Source organism: Lingula anatina, chromosome 7 (genome assembly GCF_051362555.1).
Source record: "Lingula anatina isolate TDL-2025a chromosome 7, LinAna3.0, whole genome shotgun sequence".
Classification (NCBI taxonomy): domain Eukaryota; kingdom Metazoa; phylum Brachiopoda; class Lingulata; order Lingulida; family Lingulidae; genus Lingula; species Lingula anatina.
Genome location: NC_141773.1, coordinates 1,374,856 through 1,394,541, shown reverse-complemented (window position 1 = coordinate 1,394,541; position 19,686 = coordinate 1,374,856). Strand labels below are relative to the sequence as shown.

The following is a 19,686-nucleotide window of genomic DNA, read 5'->3' as shown; positions in this document are numbered from 1 at the left end:
ACGTACCGTAAAAGAATTATATCATTTCCAATATGCTAGCAGTATATAGTGTCCGTTCAAACTACATGTAGACCACTATGAGCCTTGGTAATTTGTATATAGACAATAGAAACGATTCACTTCACTTGTGCTTATTTTCCTATCGTAATTACACTATATGCTTCTAAAGGAACTTGATCCAGATTAAAGACTGCAGCGTATTCAGAACATCTCAGCTAGATTATTAACCCGTACATCCATGAGTTACCATATCACCCCAGTTTTGAAATAGTAACATTGGCTACCTATGAAAGCCAGGATTTTATTTGGATTTCTAGTCTTTGTTCATGATGCATTTTACAAAGTTGCTACGATCTACTTAAGTGAATTAGTCACTCACTATGTTCCAGCAAAAAGCCTGCGGTCTGTAGACAAATTGTTCAGTAAGCCGGTAAAATTTGATGGTGACATTACTTTTAAATCAGCAGGTCCAAAAGAATGGAATTTATTGCCACTGCAAATCCGATCATTTTAAAAAAGAATTGAAGACATACCTATTCAGGCCTTTTTCTTTTTTTTTTTTTTTTCTTTTTTTTTTTTTTTGACTAATCGACTTTTAAATTGATTCTACAAATTTTATAATAATTGCATTTGTGCACTGTAAGAAATAAGGCTACTTATAATTTTTTCTGTGTGTAAATAAGGCTGTTTTTTTACCTTTAATTGATCATTTTTTCCTAACAAACATATTTTAGTTATGTAGTGTTAAACTTTAGTGCTTTTATATGAGTATCCGTATGTTTTATCTAAATTATACTTAATTTTTTTGTAGTTAAGCTCTGTATTTTTTATCTATCTATTCCTAAGAATTGATTTCTTAAGTAATAGTTTCATGTATATGTAAAGTCTTCTGAACATGTTTTAATGGATTTTAGACTCAAAATAAATGTTTTATTATTATTATTATTATTATTATTATTATTTCAATAACGGACACGGATCGATCTTTCAACATGATGATAAATACTTTTCTTCCTCTCTTCCGTCATTGGCCCTGAGATCATAATTAAAACGGCTATTCTTTAAAGAATTGTAAGTGTTAAAACACGGAAACAGCCTTCCGTCAGTGAAAATTGGAAACTCGTAAAACCGTAGATACAATATATAATACCTGTTTGATATGTCCATCATCAACAATAAATTCTTATGCTTATAGATATGTCTCACGCCAAACACCCCCTCAACAACAACAAACCCCCAAATATATCCTAAATTCTCTACGTGCTCAGATAAATATAGTGTATGAAAAACACAAAGAGAGCTCTTACCTCAGCCCAGAAAACTCAATTAAATAATTACTTAATTAATTAATTAACTAACTGGTTGATTGAAAAATTAATTCATTAATTAGTTAATTAACTGGTTGATTGACAGGTTAATAGTTTGGTTAATAAATTAAAAATTGAATGAGCATAACCAAAATAAAATCGCTTGTTCTTTAGCCCAATCTTGGCAGTTTCTGAAAAATTCACCAAAACGCTCCTATAACCTTTTGCATAGTGTTGCTATAAGACAGACAGAAAGACAGACTGCACCAAAGAGGTGGATGTTCATATGGTGTATAAAAAACTGACAAGATTAAATTGTTATTTTATTTCACTGGCTGGCTAGAACACAGATAATATTTATATCAGTTTTACGGATTTATTGTACTGAAAACACCAGGAAGAATAAATTCAAAGGCAGATAGTCGACTGCATTGCCTCCATTAAGGTACATTTTCGTACAGTAAATCCACACACAAACAAAGAAACTAAACGTGATTCACCTTGTAATTGAGATCCAAACTTAAAACAGCAAAATAAACAAATATGGTTCCTGCCTCATTTCCCAGTATTACGACCTGACAAACCCACCACAAAAACTAGAATTGTATCCGCAAAGTACCAAGAGCTATGCCTCGATGATGTAATACATCCTGGGCCAAAATTAAAAAATGAGCTATTTTCAGTTTTGCTAAGATTTCGACAGATTTCTAAATAAATTAAAATCTGAAGCAAGAAGGTGGGTTTAGAGGCTTTCCACCAAGAAAATTATAACAATTATATATTCTAATTAACCAGACTTGTGAATTCATAATTCATATGTACATGTACAGTAGGACTACAATGTATGTAACGGCATGTTTAATAAATATTTATGGCCAATGCATTATATAGCTGGTTTACTAATTGTCACTCCAATGTCTTGCATAAAAGCAGTTTTGGCTTTTTTAAGGAAGCAGTGGTGTTGTGTTTCTTTTCTCTCCGGGCATAACCCAAGTCGGAAATCATGAACCGAATCTAGAATCTTCTGTAGTCGGATAAGAGCCCCTTTGAGTAGTATATGCCCCATTGTGTTCTTTTAAGAAGTCAGTACCACCTGCTGTCTCCCCGCTATACACACAACACTTGGGGTTCTAAACAGTTTTTTTCCTGTTCAGAAAGAGAAAGATGCTCGTTCATTTGATAACCTTCAGCGCTTATAATACGGCATGCCGTGTTGGGTTGTACATGTATGAAAGCCGTATATACCTGTAGCACTATACGCCCGATAATTCTAAACGGTGATTTTATTTAACGCACTATTTGCTTTATTTCAATACAATCAAATGCAAAATAATAAAGAAGGGGTTGTTTTTAAATTATCTGAAAAGCGTTAGGATGAACAATTGATATTTGAATAATATGTGTTGTTGTTCTAAAGATTAAAGATGTTCGTATAGACCTTACTTTAAATTAAGGTATCAAAACCAGATTTTTGTTCCCAGTTGATAAGACCCATGCTTCATCTACTTGATGGGATATTACTATACGTTTTTTGAAGTTAAAGTTTATTTTGGGACGGTCATAAACTATACATTGCAACGATCCTCTCCTCTACTGATATGGCATTCTTAACCTACTAGCGGTGTATAGCCAATTGAGGCTTCATAGCCGTCAGCATGATGTGCGCTTCCTCGTCATCTGCTGGTTTGTTCTTGGATGCGCATATTTCACGTAATTGTCAACTGTAATGAAAGTGATTTGTCTAACTTTTCAAATATTATCCTGTTGGACCTGGAAACACCTTTTTTTTATCTTTGTTCATACAGACCAAGTTTCTATTTTAATGCGGATAGTTTTGACGTGATATTTCTCAATAAAATGCATTAAGTCCTAGAGGATATTGATAAAGGGTTAGCCGTATACATGTACTTGCTTTACATTCATTTTATTTGACGCACTATTTGCTTTGTCTATACACAATTGAATGCAACTGCTATAAATATAATTGTTTTACTGAACACTAAATAGATACGTTTTTTATCGGATTGAAATTCAATTATCTGAGTACCTCATTTTTTTTTTTGTTTATTTGTTTGCTTTGAAGGGCAAACGGGTAGTAAACAGACTGATGAGGCACAGGTTAAAAAATGCATATTTTTATATCTAATGCTTAGCATTTTAGAAAGACGAATAATGTTAACAATACACGAAGCACATTTCTCGTGATCATTCATTTAATTTTCATAAATAATTTGGTCAAAAACCAAGAGAAAAAAAGAAAAAAAAAGTCTATCGCTTTTTTTTCTTTTTCAATGCAATACAGTATTGCCAATAATGGAAAGATAGCAGACAACATATTTAAAATTAAAAATTAAAAAAAAAATATTTAAAAATCTCTTTTGAATTTGCGTTGAAGTATTTGGTATTAAAACATGAAGAGTATGGCGTGTAGTGTTCCTCGCAATGAGGCTGCGAGCTCCATATTTAGATAAATTGGACAGAAGCACGATTTTAGACAATGTTCAATTCTTCAAAAAGATGGTACAAAAAATCCCCATTTTGTTTCTATTGTTCCCGATTTGTCGCTAAATCTTCAGTCTGTAATTGACGCAAATGTTTTGAATATTAGCCTTTGATATTCAGCATTGGTATAAATTTATGGACGGTCGGTAGAAGATGGCGGTGGAGCAGTGATGCGTGAAGCCATAATACATTGTGCTAGTAGGCTTGTGCCCCTCCTACTGAGGTGAAATCCATCTTCCCTGTAGTGATCTGGGGAGCTTATCACCTCATTTACTGCGATAAAATGTGCTTTAAGATGACCTCTGAGTTCAGCCTCAACAGTGTCATTGTACCGCTTTGCTCTCTCGTTAAAACTCTGGTTTTGTTGCCGATTCAGGATCCCCGTGAAATATATATCACAGTCAGGATATTTCGTTTCTGCTGTCTCTCGCAGCTGGTGTAGCTCTGAGACGGTGTCTGCAACACTTTGGTGATCAATGCTGTTTGTTCCTACAATAAAAGTCAAAGATTCTGGATTTCCCAGGTTTGATTTGATTATATAGTCATGTGCGTCTGCAATAGTTTTATCTCTGAGTACTTTCACGTAGGATCTGTCCATCCTGTTGCCATCAAGGTACTGTCCTATTGAGTCAGTCACTATTACATGCTTTCTTTGTATTGTGTTTTCTGCATTGTTTGTTGTTTGGGGACTGTCCACCTTACTTCTCGCTGCCGTCCCACGCTGGTCATTGCAAACTGAGTGAGTTGTCCGTTTTGATTTTTCTTCGACTTTATCTTTCAAGGCGATTTTCAATAACCCCTTTCCAATTTCTTTTATTAGTTTAAAGGGACTGTTTGAGTCTTTCCAACAAAAGGCGTCTACTGCTCCCCCTATTGCCCCCATGGCACTGTCTGAGTCATTTTCTGACGAGTCGACCAGTATCTCTCTCATGGTTCTAAGCAAGCCTCCTGGACTTTCACCCTCTGGTGACCTTGCGCGCACCTGCTGTGTTTCAAGCTCCTTCAAAACATCTCTGAAAGGAGTTTTTGACAGCAAGTAAAACACTAGATCAAAGTGGAGGTCATATGTTGCTTGGATTTCGTCGAGGATTGCTTTTGGATTTTTGCGGATCTCGCACAAAAATTTAACATTTTCATTGACAAATTGTTCATCCATGTAATCTATCATGTTGTTTTCCCGTATGAAGTAGTTTGGGATGCACTTGCTGGAGAGAAAATCAATCAAGAGGTCGAGAAAATCGTAAAAACGCTGTCCCCTCTTTTCATCTGTCCAGCTGTCCTGTGGAATGCGCTCACATAACCAGAATAGCGTTGTTTTTAAGTGGTACGTAGAAAGGACGCCGAGTCCTCCTAATCGTTGCTTGTGTACCAGTTTTATGATGCGGTAAACATGGCACTGAACTGGATTTAAGGACAAGGCAAGATGACGCTCAGCTAAAACAAAAGCAATCCTCCATTCGGTTGGGCAATCTCGATCACCAGGATTGGCAACTGGAACAAGATGACATCCAAGTGCTTTCACAGCTTTGATTTGCTCCTCATTGGGCCAATTATTCGGTCTCTCGCGACCAAGCCATTCATCTGCTTCTTGAGGAAACTCATTCCACTGAAATGACCCTACAATATCGCCTGTCAGAACAATGTTTCGTTTGACACCAGAAAAAATTGGCAATTTGTATGATACCGCAGGACCATTAAAACTGACATTTAGCTTTTTACAAAGTAATTTCACTTTTTCTAACCCGAGCATCGGGTTTTGGACGAAATGTTGCATGATTCTGTTGCTCAGATATACATCCCCAGTTTGATCACGTTCCAAAATGCCTGGCACACGAAGCCAATGCTGTTCGCCCTGGAACTTAAGTTTGACATAACCGGGATGACAGCCATGACCATCCACGAACAGCGTTGCCTCTGTTGTTGTCACTTGCTCTCTACGAGACGTGACTGCGGGAAAAATTGGCGACGTTAACACTAGCATGACATCTGCATCTGATATTTCAAGGTGAGCTTCATGCTCCCGGTCATACAAATATGGGACCCCAAGGCCGCCAAATGAGCTACCCAGACACTTGATCCGTAAGCTTTTGCTCGCATCTTTCATCTCTGGAAAGACATGCCCTAATAACTTTTGAACTATATTGTGGCCAATCTGTTCGATATATTCATGAGGATAATGATTATAACACCCGACGTTTGTAAATACAGATTCACCATAATATTTCCCTATAAGTGCAAGTAGTCCATTTTCTGATGTTTTATCTTCACCACTGGATCTGATAATTGCCTGATAGAGAATTTTACACATTTTCTTTTCATCCTGTTCTAAATCAATCCCAAATAGGTTTTTAATTGCCTGGTGAAACGTTTTCATGGAAAACATCTCCTGAGGTAGCATTTCTGCTAAGTATTTTGAGAATTTTTCCATATCTTCATTATTTTCAACGTTTCGTCCCGGTCGTCGTTCACACGGAGGATATCTAAAATTGAAGGTAAACATGAATAAAAGGTCTATATGCAAACTGACCCAGTTAAAAAAAGGCTTTATAAAAAGTTCCGTGGAAGGACTAACCCTTGAATTAACCGTAGAATATAACCACTATGACAATCATGTCTGTGAATTTAGAAGATGTTTATTTATTTTATTTATTTTTTTTTCAGAAATTCTCACGGACGATAGGAAAGTGTAAAACATTAAAATATGATGCTTTTTTCGTTTCTACCCACAATTATTTTCTTTCCTACGTGTAGCTTAATTAACACAAATGTTTACGTAGATTCCGAGGAACACTGAATTACGGGGGTCCCTCAAAACTCCCTTTCTTCTACCACTATACCACAATGGTTCTTGGAAACGACGGAGTCCTGCTGATAATGTAGGGGGTGACTTTCCAGTGACCTCTGAAACTTGAAACTGCGTTCCCATAAGCCCCCTTGAGTAACAAAGGGGTAATTGACTATCGTTAATTATCCCCTACCAGCTTGAGTAGGCGTGCCAGTCAAATAAGCCGCTTACAATGAATGCAATTTAGCTAAATCCCTGCGAAGTAAATCGATTCAGATAGTACGATTGGTTTATGAGAACTTCCCATATCGTCTGTAGAAGACACTGATTTGTAATTTGAAGATCTCGCTGAAGATATAAGCCGGGTTATTATTTTTTCACATTCTGAACCTTTTTGTATTAAGGGAAGGTGATGTACCTTTATTTTCATTTTTAAGCACTTACTTAAATTTTTATTAAATCGAATTGAAAGAGCTTATAAATACGATCATATGATCAAATGAATAAAAGTAATGAATATTTGGATGAATGAATGAGTTTTTTTAAAGAAATTGAAAAGACCCAGTACGGTACAAGTAAGCATACTGTCTAGTTTCTGTATTTGGAGGTACAGTGAAACGTTAACATCACATTATATAAAGCATTTCATGAAACACAATGATACACAGCAACTGTATTCGCCCTCACCGCTGTCTCCCTACTCTATACAAAAGGCCAATTGACTGATGATAATTTATTCTATATCTAAACCCCGTTGGTCAGCTGAAAATGTTGCCATGGTTTACCTAAAATATATCTGTGGATGTCTAGTGAAAAATCAATCTGTGAACCTGGTAGGGGTACAGTTTGCCCACATTTTCAACTTCAGCCTTAAGTTCTCCTTACAGGAGCATTGTTACCTGTATGTCATGACTGTGTAAACAAATAGGGTTACCTACATCACTTACTTGAGATCTAGCAGTGGGGTATCCAATATTTCGTCACAATGAATTTTTTTAACCGAGTAAATAATCACATTACTTTTGTAGTAGGCTGTTCTTCTTATGGATGACTGGGATTTACATTTTTTATTTCAGACCGCCATCCATTCAAATTCATGAGAAGAGAACATGGGATCGTAGATAAGCATTTCTCAAAACAGACCAGGAAAAGTTTGGAATTAAGCTCGTGGTTTATGAACCATGCGCTACAAATTTCATACTCCCCTCTTTATTACTCTACAGAACAGCCTCTATTAATATAGTTGTACAGTATATATTGTTCATGGGTATCATACCCCCCTCCCCTACCACACCCAAACTGCATGTCTGCATGCACCCCAGCAGGTATACCATTGCTGTAGATGAGAACCAGACAGCGGTGGGAATGGAGAAGCTCAGGCCAAGGGTTTACATTAAGAAATAAGATCAAATTTATTAAGCATGGGAGCCAAGGTTAAAAATTAGAACTAAAAAGTTTTATAGATTCATGGACCCCAGAATTAATACTCTACAAATATATAGTCAAAATTTTATATCGTTTTTTCTTTCCGTTTTACAAACTTTTGAAATTTGGAAACCAGGTAGAAGGTGGATAAGTTGAACTTTTTGTGTGTTCGTGGATTTATCCGGTTAAGATATTTCTGAATGGAGGGGAAGTAGTCGACTATCTAAATACATGGAAAGAGAACATGTGGACTCGTTCCCAATGAAGCCATCGTTCTACATGGATTGATATAACTCAGTTGAGACTCCCGCTGAATACAATCAAGTCAACGGATTCTGAAAACACCTCCTCCCGGTATGGGGATTATAATAGTACGTTAAAAACAAAAGGTGACGTGTTCTTCTGCTTAATTGATGACATTCAGATTGGATCGCACAGAACTGCTGTGATGCGATTGACTGCATATGGTACATTTCATCTGGGAATTGAATGCATTCTTATTTGTTGAAGAAAAGTTTCAAACTTTCTGCTCTGGAAGTCAAATATTTCTTTTAAAGACGCACTCCTCTGAAAATTAATTCAAACTGGTGCAGGTATAGTTTTGGTTTGCCATAATCCTTAATTAACTGATTATCAACACAATATCTTAAAACTTGATATCCCACATATATAAAAGGTAATTGTGTCCCAACACCTGTAGTATTTCTTTATATGTATTCAGTCTATTTTTCTTAAACCACGTCGCCCATATAAATGATGCCTTTCTTCAATCATGAAATCGATGTACCTTTACATTAACAATGACTATAACCCATCTCTATAAAACTTGTTTATCAAAGTCTCTACAACAGTATATATTCAATTTTTTTTGGGGGGGGTTAATATAGTAGCAGATAATATACACTTGGGTATTTCTAAAATATTTCCAAATACATACGTATGTAGTAGTCTCCAGTGACCATTACTAGGACAGCATAATCGAGCAGTCCTTTTATTACAATTAAATGTTGTTTTTGAATCATCTTTACTGATAATTTTTAATGTCCCACTTTCATATTCTTAATCAAGATCCTTTCATTTAATCTTATCAAGGTAATTTTTTAACACCGACCTCTTTATACTTCCCTCTGTTCTCCAAAACTTAAAAAGAAATATATTAATACGATCCAAATGGTTTCTGGTAAATTATATATACATATATATATGAACACTATGACGACAAGAATAACTAAGCTTGTCAATAACAATTAAGTTTCTTTTTGATTTAGACAGCGCACCTGAGGCTAATCTCGCTAAAGTGCTGTCAACTTTTAAAGTTTGTATCTTTTATTTAAAAAACGCGGACTTCCCATTTCCTATAAAGAAAAAAGCATTAATGTCTTCGGTACTGTATGAATGTGAGTCCTGGCTAGGCTCAAGTTACAAACAGCTCAGTCGTCATATTTCGCAATAATCAAAACTTTAATGAGTGTCAGACAGAGCACTCCTAATGACTTAATACTAGCCGAACAAGGGATACCCGAACTGTGCGCCAGGGTACGTGCTGCACAAAGATCCTATATGACTAAGATTCTTCAGTCACGATTTGGCATGGTGCATGGTGCACGATTCTTTGATGCATGTGTGTCGGCTTTGTAACGACAACGGCGCCAGGGGAGCCCCATACTAGGAGATCCTTAATTCTGATACCATTATAGAGGCTAATAGAGCCGAAATAAAGAATCGAATTAGAAATTCAATCAGAATTAAACCTGTTACATACTTAAAGATGAATCCTAACTTAACGATACACGATATGTATTCATCATACAGTCACAGTGACGGCTAAGAACTCATAGTTAAGCTATTGAAACGGGGAGATGGCCACGCCGCCCTAGAAATATGAGACTATGCACGTGCGAAACTGATGAAAATTGTGTTCAGACGGAAGAGCATGTTATTTGTTTCTGTCCAAAAAGAAACAGTTAAAAGAGTTGTCGGAGATGGAAAAGTCGGATGATTAATTGTATATGTACTTGTTGTTTTGTTTGTTCTGTTAAATATTGTATTCTACTCGGAGTTGGTAAAAAAATCTATCTATCTAACCAGCCCAGTATTTTACGCGTCCCCTCACGACCGCACACGAGAGTAATTTCCCTCTAGCTGCTCGAGGGGGCGTGTCCGACAATATTCCGTTCATTGACTCCACTTTAGCGAGTATCCCCGCAGATGCAGATCCAGCTTGTACGATGTCTGAATTTGAAAATTAATACAAACTGGGTAAAGTTTCGATTTCCCATAATCCTTAATTACTATATAGTTTTTATTTGCCATAATCCTGTTTATATATTAAGTGTTTTATATCTCAATAATTATGACAATTTGTCACTGAGCTGCATTACCAAATATTTCAACCCTCATAATGTGACTTTTAGCAATATAATTTGTACCATCTACGCCTGGATTTCAATCTTGCCTTTGTTATATATCCTTCCGACGGCGGTTACGATGACACAAACAACACCGACCTAATGTGACATGATTTTCTGTTCGATAGTTGGATTCGTGACCCGAGTCACCTTAATCCTAAACGTGGATTTTTTTTTTTTTTTTACTTTTTTCCTCTTTTTTACTTGACACCTATTTTGATAGGCTACATTCAATATAATAGGCTACATGGTATGGATCTTTGACATTGTTTAAGCGCATGTTTGCGACTCTTACTACAAATAAAACAGTAATCTAGTTGTAAATAATGTTCAGGAAACTCACAAAGTGATTAATAAATTGTATACAATAATACAAAACAATGATTAAAAAGTTCTTTTAGCTCATACAGACTTTTTAGTTTAAAAAATGTCTAGGTAAAATGTGTTATTTGTTTCTTAAACGTGTGAATTATGAGAAAGATAAATGCGTGGTCGGGTGTGTCACTAACAAGGTAGTCAGTTAAAACAGGGAAGGCTCCGCACAGATTTACAGAGATATGCCCAGTCTGGTGTATCTACAGTTCAAAGAGGCCACGTTCAAGGCATCCTGAACTTACCACAGGGAAACAGGATCCATTGTTTTAATCTTTTTTTCTGCTACGAATAAATAAAGACAACCAGCTACTTTTTGAATGAGGGACAAATTGTCACCAAAAAGCGCTTTCCAGACCCCATTGTAATCACCAGACTGGTTTCAGCAGGTGGGGGTGGGGGGTGGGGGTGGGGGTGGGAGGTGGGGGGGGGGGCAGATATTGTATGGACTTTTCAAAAAGCCAGAGAATCGAATGACAGGGAATCGAATAACCCTACATCTCTAATTATCTAAAGACAGATCTGTCAAAAATCTTGTGAAAAAATCAATCAATCTGTTAGAGGGTATGAAGTTTAGTCTGTGGATTTCATACTGCCCCTCTCCTTCAGACTAAAACACAACCCTTAGATAGGGGACAAGATTATTGCTACATGTAGCCCGTGTTGTTGTTATCATTCCCTATCCCGTTACACACATCCCGTTATACCAGCTGCATATACTTGAGAAGGGATAGTATTACTCAAGATAATAATAGAAAACAACTTCTTGATTAGTATATTGCTATATATTCATTGCTATTTATCTATCCCAGTATCTATAATCACGCACTAATTGCGTGTAAAGTAATGCCAGCCAACCAAACTTCTCAGTAAAATGCTAATATTGGTGTAAATCTGTCCATGAAATACCTAATAGCTCACACTTGCAAATTGCCAAAAGTTCTGACTGACCTATAACCTGATGAGGAGAAAAAGTAATCTGTGACAGGCATGACACATTATTTGAACAGCTGCTCAAAAGCAGTAAAGCTAACGTCTTTCATTCTATGTATCTTACTCATAATACCACCTAACCCTTTTGCTGACTCCTTTCGCCAAATTTCAGCATTATGTGCAAACTGCACTGAGTAATGGGAGGTAACACCAAGATATTTATATCAATCTACTTTCCTTGGGGTGTTCTTATCAATGATGAAGATTCCGTTTAGTTTCATATCTAGAAGCTCTCCAGCATTTCCACCGGCCAACAGAACAGTTTAGCATCACCTGTATATTATGTGCTGACGGTACAATGTCATCTGCATAGAGGAGAACCTGGTTGTCCACATACGTTATTCCAAATCCTAGATCATTTTAATATACTTAAGCATTTGCAAAAATGGAAAATAAAGCCTTGCCTCACACCAGTGCGACATTAGAGCCAATCTATATACGTACCAGTGTTTTTAACACAAGCGTTTGCTTTATGGTATTTATTTTTTTTCAACAATCGATACAATTTTCTGTCCACCCCAGTTATTCAAAACTTTTTAAACAAAATATATCTTTGTTATCAAATCAGTTTTGTAGATCAATAAACGCTACTGTTGAAACAAAGGCATGATCTTCGCATGATCTTTATTATTTAAAACCGTTTTGCAAAAAGTTATGAACGGGACTTGGTAAGTTCTCAGATATTGCCAAAATTTCACCAAGGAATGAACGAAGAATTTGGTGCTGATCCATTTATCGCAAAGGGATGGTAATATTACCAAACAATTATTGTTCAGTATATCTACTATTATGCATCGATCTAACTTAACTGAAATTATACTTTTCGTTAATTCACCACTGACGGCAGGTTCTTCCAGTAGTAGTAATAAAAGGACGTGAGACGTAGTAAAAAAAGTGACAGAGCTATTAACGGATTTTCAGCCCAGTGGTGTGAGCGATCCAGTCCAACCACATTGTTGCTTCCCTTCCATGGGGATAGGAGTATTTGCGTTTATACCTTGATTCTACATGCCTGCATATAAATGTACCTGTTGGCATGGGTTACATCAAGCACCAAAAGTAAAGAGCATTGGCATCAGTTTAACAACAACATTTTTCCTCAAACTCTTATATTTTCTTATAAAAGCGCATTAACCAGCAGCCAAAATTGAGCACAATTCTAAGAAAAAAATTGACTTGAAAAAAAAAACGGTTGCACATCTGATAAGAAAGTCCACATTTAAAACGTCAAGTGTGTGTTCCTTCCGTAAAAGAAGAAACCGCTCATGTGCCGGAAAGGCAAAAGCACAACTCATAAAGGATTCACTCACTTTCAATCTTTTCTTTCTGTTCAAACATAAGTGATGACATAGGTAATGCAATCAACATTTATTTTTTCTTCAGCTGATTTTTTTAATCTAATTTTTATTAATTATTATTATTTTATTATTTATTTATTTATTTATTTATTTACTTATTTATTTATTTATTTATTTATTATTTTAATTTTTTTGTTAAACAACTACTTTGGATTTTCCATGTTTCTCGCCAAAGGGGTTTCTGCAAGGGGGGGGGGGGTATGTTTGAATAATCTAATACTAAATGTGGACTTTGGAGCCTTATCTGCCAAGAAAATGATAGCAATTATATATTCTAAATTACCTCCATTTTTGTGAATTCAGAATTCATATGTTTTAATAGCTCTGCCACTTTTTAACTACCTCTCGCGTCTTCTTTTTTACTACTCCCAGTGATGAATATTACAAGTGTTAAAATGTACGCTTTTTTATTTACAAGCCGCAGACAAAAACGCGTAAAAAAAGAATAAAGAGAGACAGGTTAAGTAATCTCGGGTATAAAAAGAAGTGAACCTTGGCGTGTAACTTGATAAAGAACATCTTCGATTTTCATCGCGAGGGAGTGGGTTCGATTTCATGAGTAAACACATTGTATACATTGCCAAAGATGAAACAAATAACAGAGAGAGAGGGGGGGGGAGAAAAAAGAGAGATTTTAATCATTTAAAAAGAGATAACACCAGGTTTGCACTCGACGCAATAATACCATTCCGTTACATGTATTTCATAATTAAAATGATTGACGGACCCCCATATTGAGCAAACAAAAAATGTTGATAGGGAGAATAACTGATGTCGCACAGACATGGGGTTTAGATAACTCAAACTACCAACCTAGATACTTTGTGGAAAAAATTCAATATTAAAGCAGATTTTCTTACATTTTGCTGTTGATAGGGAAACCTTCATTCTCGACAACAACTTGGTTCATACAGACCAAGGGTTGTTCAAATAATTAACCTAGACATTATGTCAAACAAATTCAACTAACACCCCAGATTGTCTAAATTTCTCAAAATATTATATTAAAGAATATCTTAAAGCATGCTTACCTTTTGCCATCTTCCTCATCCATGGTAAAAACTAAATGAAACCTTTGAAGTGAAGTTGAAGAGAGAATTTTAGTCCGCAATAGCTGTATGTTGGAGTGGAAATGGCCACTTGTCACCGGTAAGCATGCCCTTTATACTTCAGCTTGTGTTAACTTTCTCCATTGCTACCGATTCGAAAGATTTCTATTTTTATACGGGAATTTTTCTGACGCAACATCATAGACATGCTTGGAAAAAAGTTGACTTGAAAAAGCCGGTTGAACATTTAATAAGAAAGTCCACATTTAAAACGTCAAGTGTGTGTTCCTTCCGTAAATGAAGACTCCGCTCAGGTGACGGAAAAGCAAAAGCACAACTGATAAAGGAGCACGATGTTCAGCTAAATGTGATTCACTCACTTTCTTCTCTTTCTGTTCAAACATAAGCGATGACATAAGTAATACAATTAACATTTATTTTTTCTCTAGCCCCCCCTTTTTTTTTTTTTTTTTTTTTTTTTTTTTTTTTGTGAACAAAATCCGACAAAAATCTGCTGTTTCATGCACTAGAGATACCTCTGTATTTAAGGCTTGTGTTTCATTTTTACAAGGAAAATGTTAAGTTTCACAGTCGAACAGGAAAAAATACCGCACTGTTTAAATTAAAACGTCAAGTGTGTGTCCCTTCCGTAAATGAAGAAGCCGCTGAGGTGACGGAAAAGCAAAAGCACAACTGGTAAAGAGGCAGGATGTTCCACTAAATGTGATTCACTCACTTTCCTTCTTCTCTTTCTGTTCAAACATGCCGTTTCATGCACTAAAGATAAAAATACATCTGTATTTTATGTTTGCATTTCATTTTTACAAAGAAAATAATTTTCACAGTCGAACAGGAAAAAAAAATACTGCACTGTTTAGCTTAAACAAAAAAAACTTGTCTGCACTAAAGAGAAAAGTACTTCCATATTGGCGTTTCAATTTGAACGGGAGATTACCGATTTCTGATCAGAAAATAATACTGCACTGTTTAACTTTAAACAGACAAAATGACTGTTGTTTATTGCGCTAAGGAGAACAAATATTTGTCATTTTCATTGGGAAATTTCTAAGAATCAAAGATGAACATAAAAAAATAAACTTAAATCAGAAAGTAAACCTGTTGTTTCATGCACTAGAGATAAAAAAACACTTATGCATATGAGGTTGGTGTTTCGATCATTTTAACAAGGAAAAAAAACTGATTTTCACAGTCGAACAAGAAAAAGAATACCGTAATGTTTATCATTACAAACAATCATAAAAATGTCGTTTCTTGCACTAAAGAGAAAAATATTTCTACATAATACATTAATGTTTCTGTTTTATTTGGATATTTTCTGATATTCAAAGACAAACAGGAAATATTCTGTGCTGGTTAACTTTATAGTGGAAAACTTTGATTTTTTTTTTAATTTGAAGTGAATCATACATTTCATTTTAACATTAAAATGTCATAACATTAGTATGTCATGGTCTGAGGGTATTCGAAAAATCCTTTTCACATTTGGCCTTGGTGATGTGTGGCTTAGCCAGTCACCTCCAAAAAACTTCACCACAATTTTCAAACAAAGACAAACTGACCACTTTACCCAAATATGCAACAGCAAACTTCAAGCCAACAGTAAATTATCTCTCTTCCGTATACTTAACCAAAAGTGTGAAAGGGCAACTTATGTTGATAAAATAACAAATTACGACACATTGTCAACCCTTGCTAAACTACGTCTGAGTGACCATAAACTCCACATCGAAACTGGGCGGCACACCAGGCCAAAAACTGAAAGGTGCGACAGAATCTGTCACCTGTGCACACAAGGGGTAATTGAGGATGAATACCATTTTATATTCCAATGCCCAATGTACAAAACAGACCGAGTCACCCTTTTCAGTAAAACCTCATTCCTAAAAGCTGATTCAAGGTCACTAGACAGTCAATTATGCCATGTATTTAACAGTGCCAACAAAGATACTTTAGTGTCCCTCTCCAACTTTATAATCAAATCATTCAAGAAAAGAAGTGAAGTGGTTGCTCTGCTTGGTAACTCCTAGCATATCCCTTAAAATGTCAGTGTATGGTGCCACTGTTGTGAGAAGTGACTCGGCAGTGGGACTGAACATGGCACAATATTTATATCTGTGTAACTTATTTACTTATCTGTCTTATGTAATTGTCATTAATCGTAATTATCAATGTCATCAAACTGGCTTTGAACAGCCATGTAAACAGCTATATAACGGTGGTTTTAAGTTTTTAAAAAAAAAAAACATATTCTTTTTGTGTAACATGTTTATACTATGTTTATGTTAAATTTATAATCACACCAAGGTTTATCTCATTGCTTAGATAGAATATTCTATGAGTGATTTTACTAGTACTTATCTTCATTATATAAAGATGGTAATGCACTAACTGTATTGTATCATCATTTGTATATCATATTGTACAAGGTCATGACAATCTATGTACCATTACAGAAATAAATTGAATTGAATATTGAATTGAATTGAATTAAAAAACAAAAGTGATTCATCTGATGGATAAAATTTAATCTAAAAAACGAGCAGAAAATTTTTGTAATTTTGTTTAGCTTTGGATCAGAAAAATACTGAGATTTTTTGAGTTAGAAAAATAAAAAATACACATATTTTTTTTAAAGATGAAGAGTAGTAATGTTTAGCTTTGAATCTGACGAATGTTGTGAAATGATGGCTGTGGTAATGAAAGGCCCTGCTTAAAACAGGTTGTTTACGACCGTTTTAGTACAAATAGGCCACCACAACAGTTGCTTAACCAGCAAACAAAACTGCTTTACTATATAACGTACCTGGTTCATATTATAAGTCCGTCATTCATTAAATGCTGGACGCTTTATCGTTCAAATGTAAATTACTTCAAGAAAAAGGCAAAGCCAATCTACCAAGTGCTTACGAAACACTCAATATCACAATACTCTAGGTATTTGGTTTGCATACCTCTCTTTGTGAATTACTCTACTCTTACCTGTGTGTTAGCGGACCCTTGTTTGTTTACATTTTTTCGAACCGTTCAACTAAACCGTGTACCACCTCTTTTTTAGATCAATACAACGGCGCGTATTGTTGTTCAATGACAAACTACAACATACACATATCCCTTCAAATCTTACGTATACACCTACTATTTCAATCAATAATAGCATCTTTTTCATAAATAAACAGTCGGATGAGCGGTTCCAGACCTGGGGTCTGGTGTTTTTATTTTCCTTTGAAGAGTGCTGACGGTGTGTTGGAATTTTTATTTATTCATTTATCTATTTTTTTAATAGTACCGACTGTGTGTCGGAAATTGTAGTTCCGGATGAAGTCCGAAGAGTCCCTTGGCAACTCGCTGAGCGACTGGCAAAACCCACCCAGTAAGTCCGGTCCCCAGTGGTGATGTCCTCGACCAGGAGGATTGTGTGGCAGTCAGCATGAAACTAAATTGTAGACGGGCAGTGTCAGCATACGTTCCCATGCAAATATCAGCCTACGAGATCCGTCTCCAGACCAAACGCTACCAGAAGTCCAAAGGCTACTAAAGACGTCGTCATTGAAACTTAAGACTTTAACTTTGTCTTAACTGTCGTAGTTCACTATTAAACTTAATGGTAATTTAAGCGTACTTGGAAAAGCAAGTGAGCTCGGCGAAACGCTACCTGAACTTTTAGAAATTAAAAGTGACATTTTGAAGTAAATTTTAACTTAAGCTTGTTGGGCCTTAAAATAACCAAAAATAGTCAGAAATAGTCTTGAAAGATGTTACTGTACCAGTAGTTTTGAATTAATTTTTAGTTTTACAAACCTTCCCAGTTAAAGGGCCCTTAGCACTTTTACCCACCTTAAGAAACAGTGACATTTAGTCCCTTTTTCATTGGTTACTTTTTCTATGGATATTCTCAAACTCAGTCTGGTTCGGATGTATACTTGTTCTAGGAGGGTAGTTATAGGAGGGTAAATGGAAACCTTCACTAATAAGTTATGTCCAACAGGCATATTTTCAGATTCGATAACGGTTCTAGAGGCAGCTGATTTTATGAATAAGTTCAGGTGATTCCAATGGTACATGTAGATCAGTTCATAGTGTCTCAGCAATGTGTTTTTATTGTCATTCTATATTAGACACCACCTCGCTCTTCTGACATGAAGTAAAATCTAATTTACGTGTTTCTAAATTGTGTTTGCTGCGGTAGATACCACATGGCACACTGGCATGAGTTTTTTTTTTTTTTTTTTCAAGTTTTCTTAATTGATCGGAATTTTCATACATCAGGCTTATTCCAGGGATACCATTGCCTTTTTCTTTTTGCGTCATTTACTTGTGCTTTATTTTTTTCTTCTGTTTTTTTTTTTTTTTTTTTCGTTTTCCCGTCAATTTACAGAGAACCCAAAATGCATTGGACAAATGTTCAACTATCATTGGTGCTACATGTACAAGAATTCGACTAAATTTGGTCGCAACCCAGTCTTTCTATTTTTTCATTGCCTGCAGCCAAAAAAAAAAAAAAACAACAGTAGGTTCAGGTTACTTAAAGGTGATGATCTATCTTTAACAGAAATTGGATTGCTGTTTGGGTAAAATGTATAATTGATAAGATGAGTAAGTGGCAAATACTTTATCAATATTTAGCCAAGGTTACGCTGGAAAATGTTGCGTGAGAAAATTTCTGCTCATAAATTACAAATGTTTTGACACTGTCGCCATAGAGCGGCAATAAAAAGAAGATAAAGTGTAAAGTTTTTGTCGAGGAGGAAATTAAGGTTCCCTATCAACAGCAAACTGTTGAAAAGATAAGAAAATCATTTTAAATATTGAATTTGTTTGACAATTTATCTAGGTTGTTAGTTTGAGCTATCTAAATCCTGTGTCTGTGAGACATCAATTATTGCGACAAAAAGTTCTTCCTATCAACAATTTGTTTGTTCAATGTCGGATTGGTGGGGGTCCGTCTTACATTTCCAATATCTAATACATGTAATTGACTGTTAGTGTTGACTAAAGTTATTAATCTGGTGTGATGTCTTTGATATCTCTCATTCTCTCTCTCTCTCTTTTTCTCTCACTATCATTTGTTTTTTTTTCTTTAGCAGTGTATGTGCAATGTTTGTTTACACTTAAAATCGAACCCACTCATTCTCGATGATAGTTATATTGCCACCTCTTTGCAATAAATGGATCATTACCAAATTCATCAGCTTATTCCAGAGATACCATTGCCTTTTCCTTTTTGCTTCATTTACTTGTGCTATATGTATTTCTTCTATTTTTTCTTTTTACGTTTTTCCATCAATTTGCAGAAAACCATTGCATTGGACATATACATTAAATGTTCAACCGCCATTCGTGCTACATGTGCACGAATTGATCTCACAATTTTAATTAAGAATTGAATTATAAATGTTAATATAAGTTAAAAGCAAATATTTTATCAATATTTATCCAATGTAACGCTGGGAAATGTTGCGTCACAAA

General features: G+C 35.5%; 1 protein-coding gene across 1 annotated transcript; it reads right to left on the bottom strand.

Annotated features, from left to right (window-relative positions):
* Positions 1 to 3,498: 3,498 nt before the first annotated feature.
* LOC106157493 (uncharacterized) lies at positions 3,499 to 6,600 on the bottom strand. The gene has a single exon (XM_013533163.2). The coding sequence runs from the start codon at positions 6,307 to 6,309 to the stop codon at positions 3,943 to 3,945; it is 2,367 nt and encodes a 788-aa protein (XP_013388617.2). The 5' UTR covers positions 6,310 to 6,600; the 3' UTR covers positions 3,499 to 3,942.
* Positions 6,601 to 19,686: the final 13,086 nt, after the last annotated feature.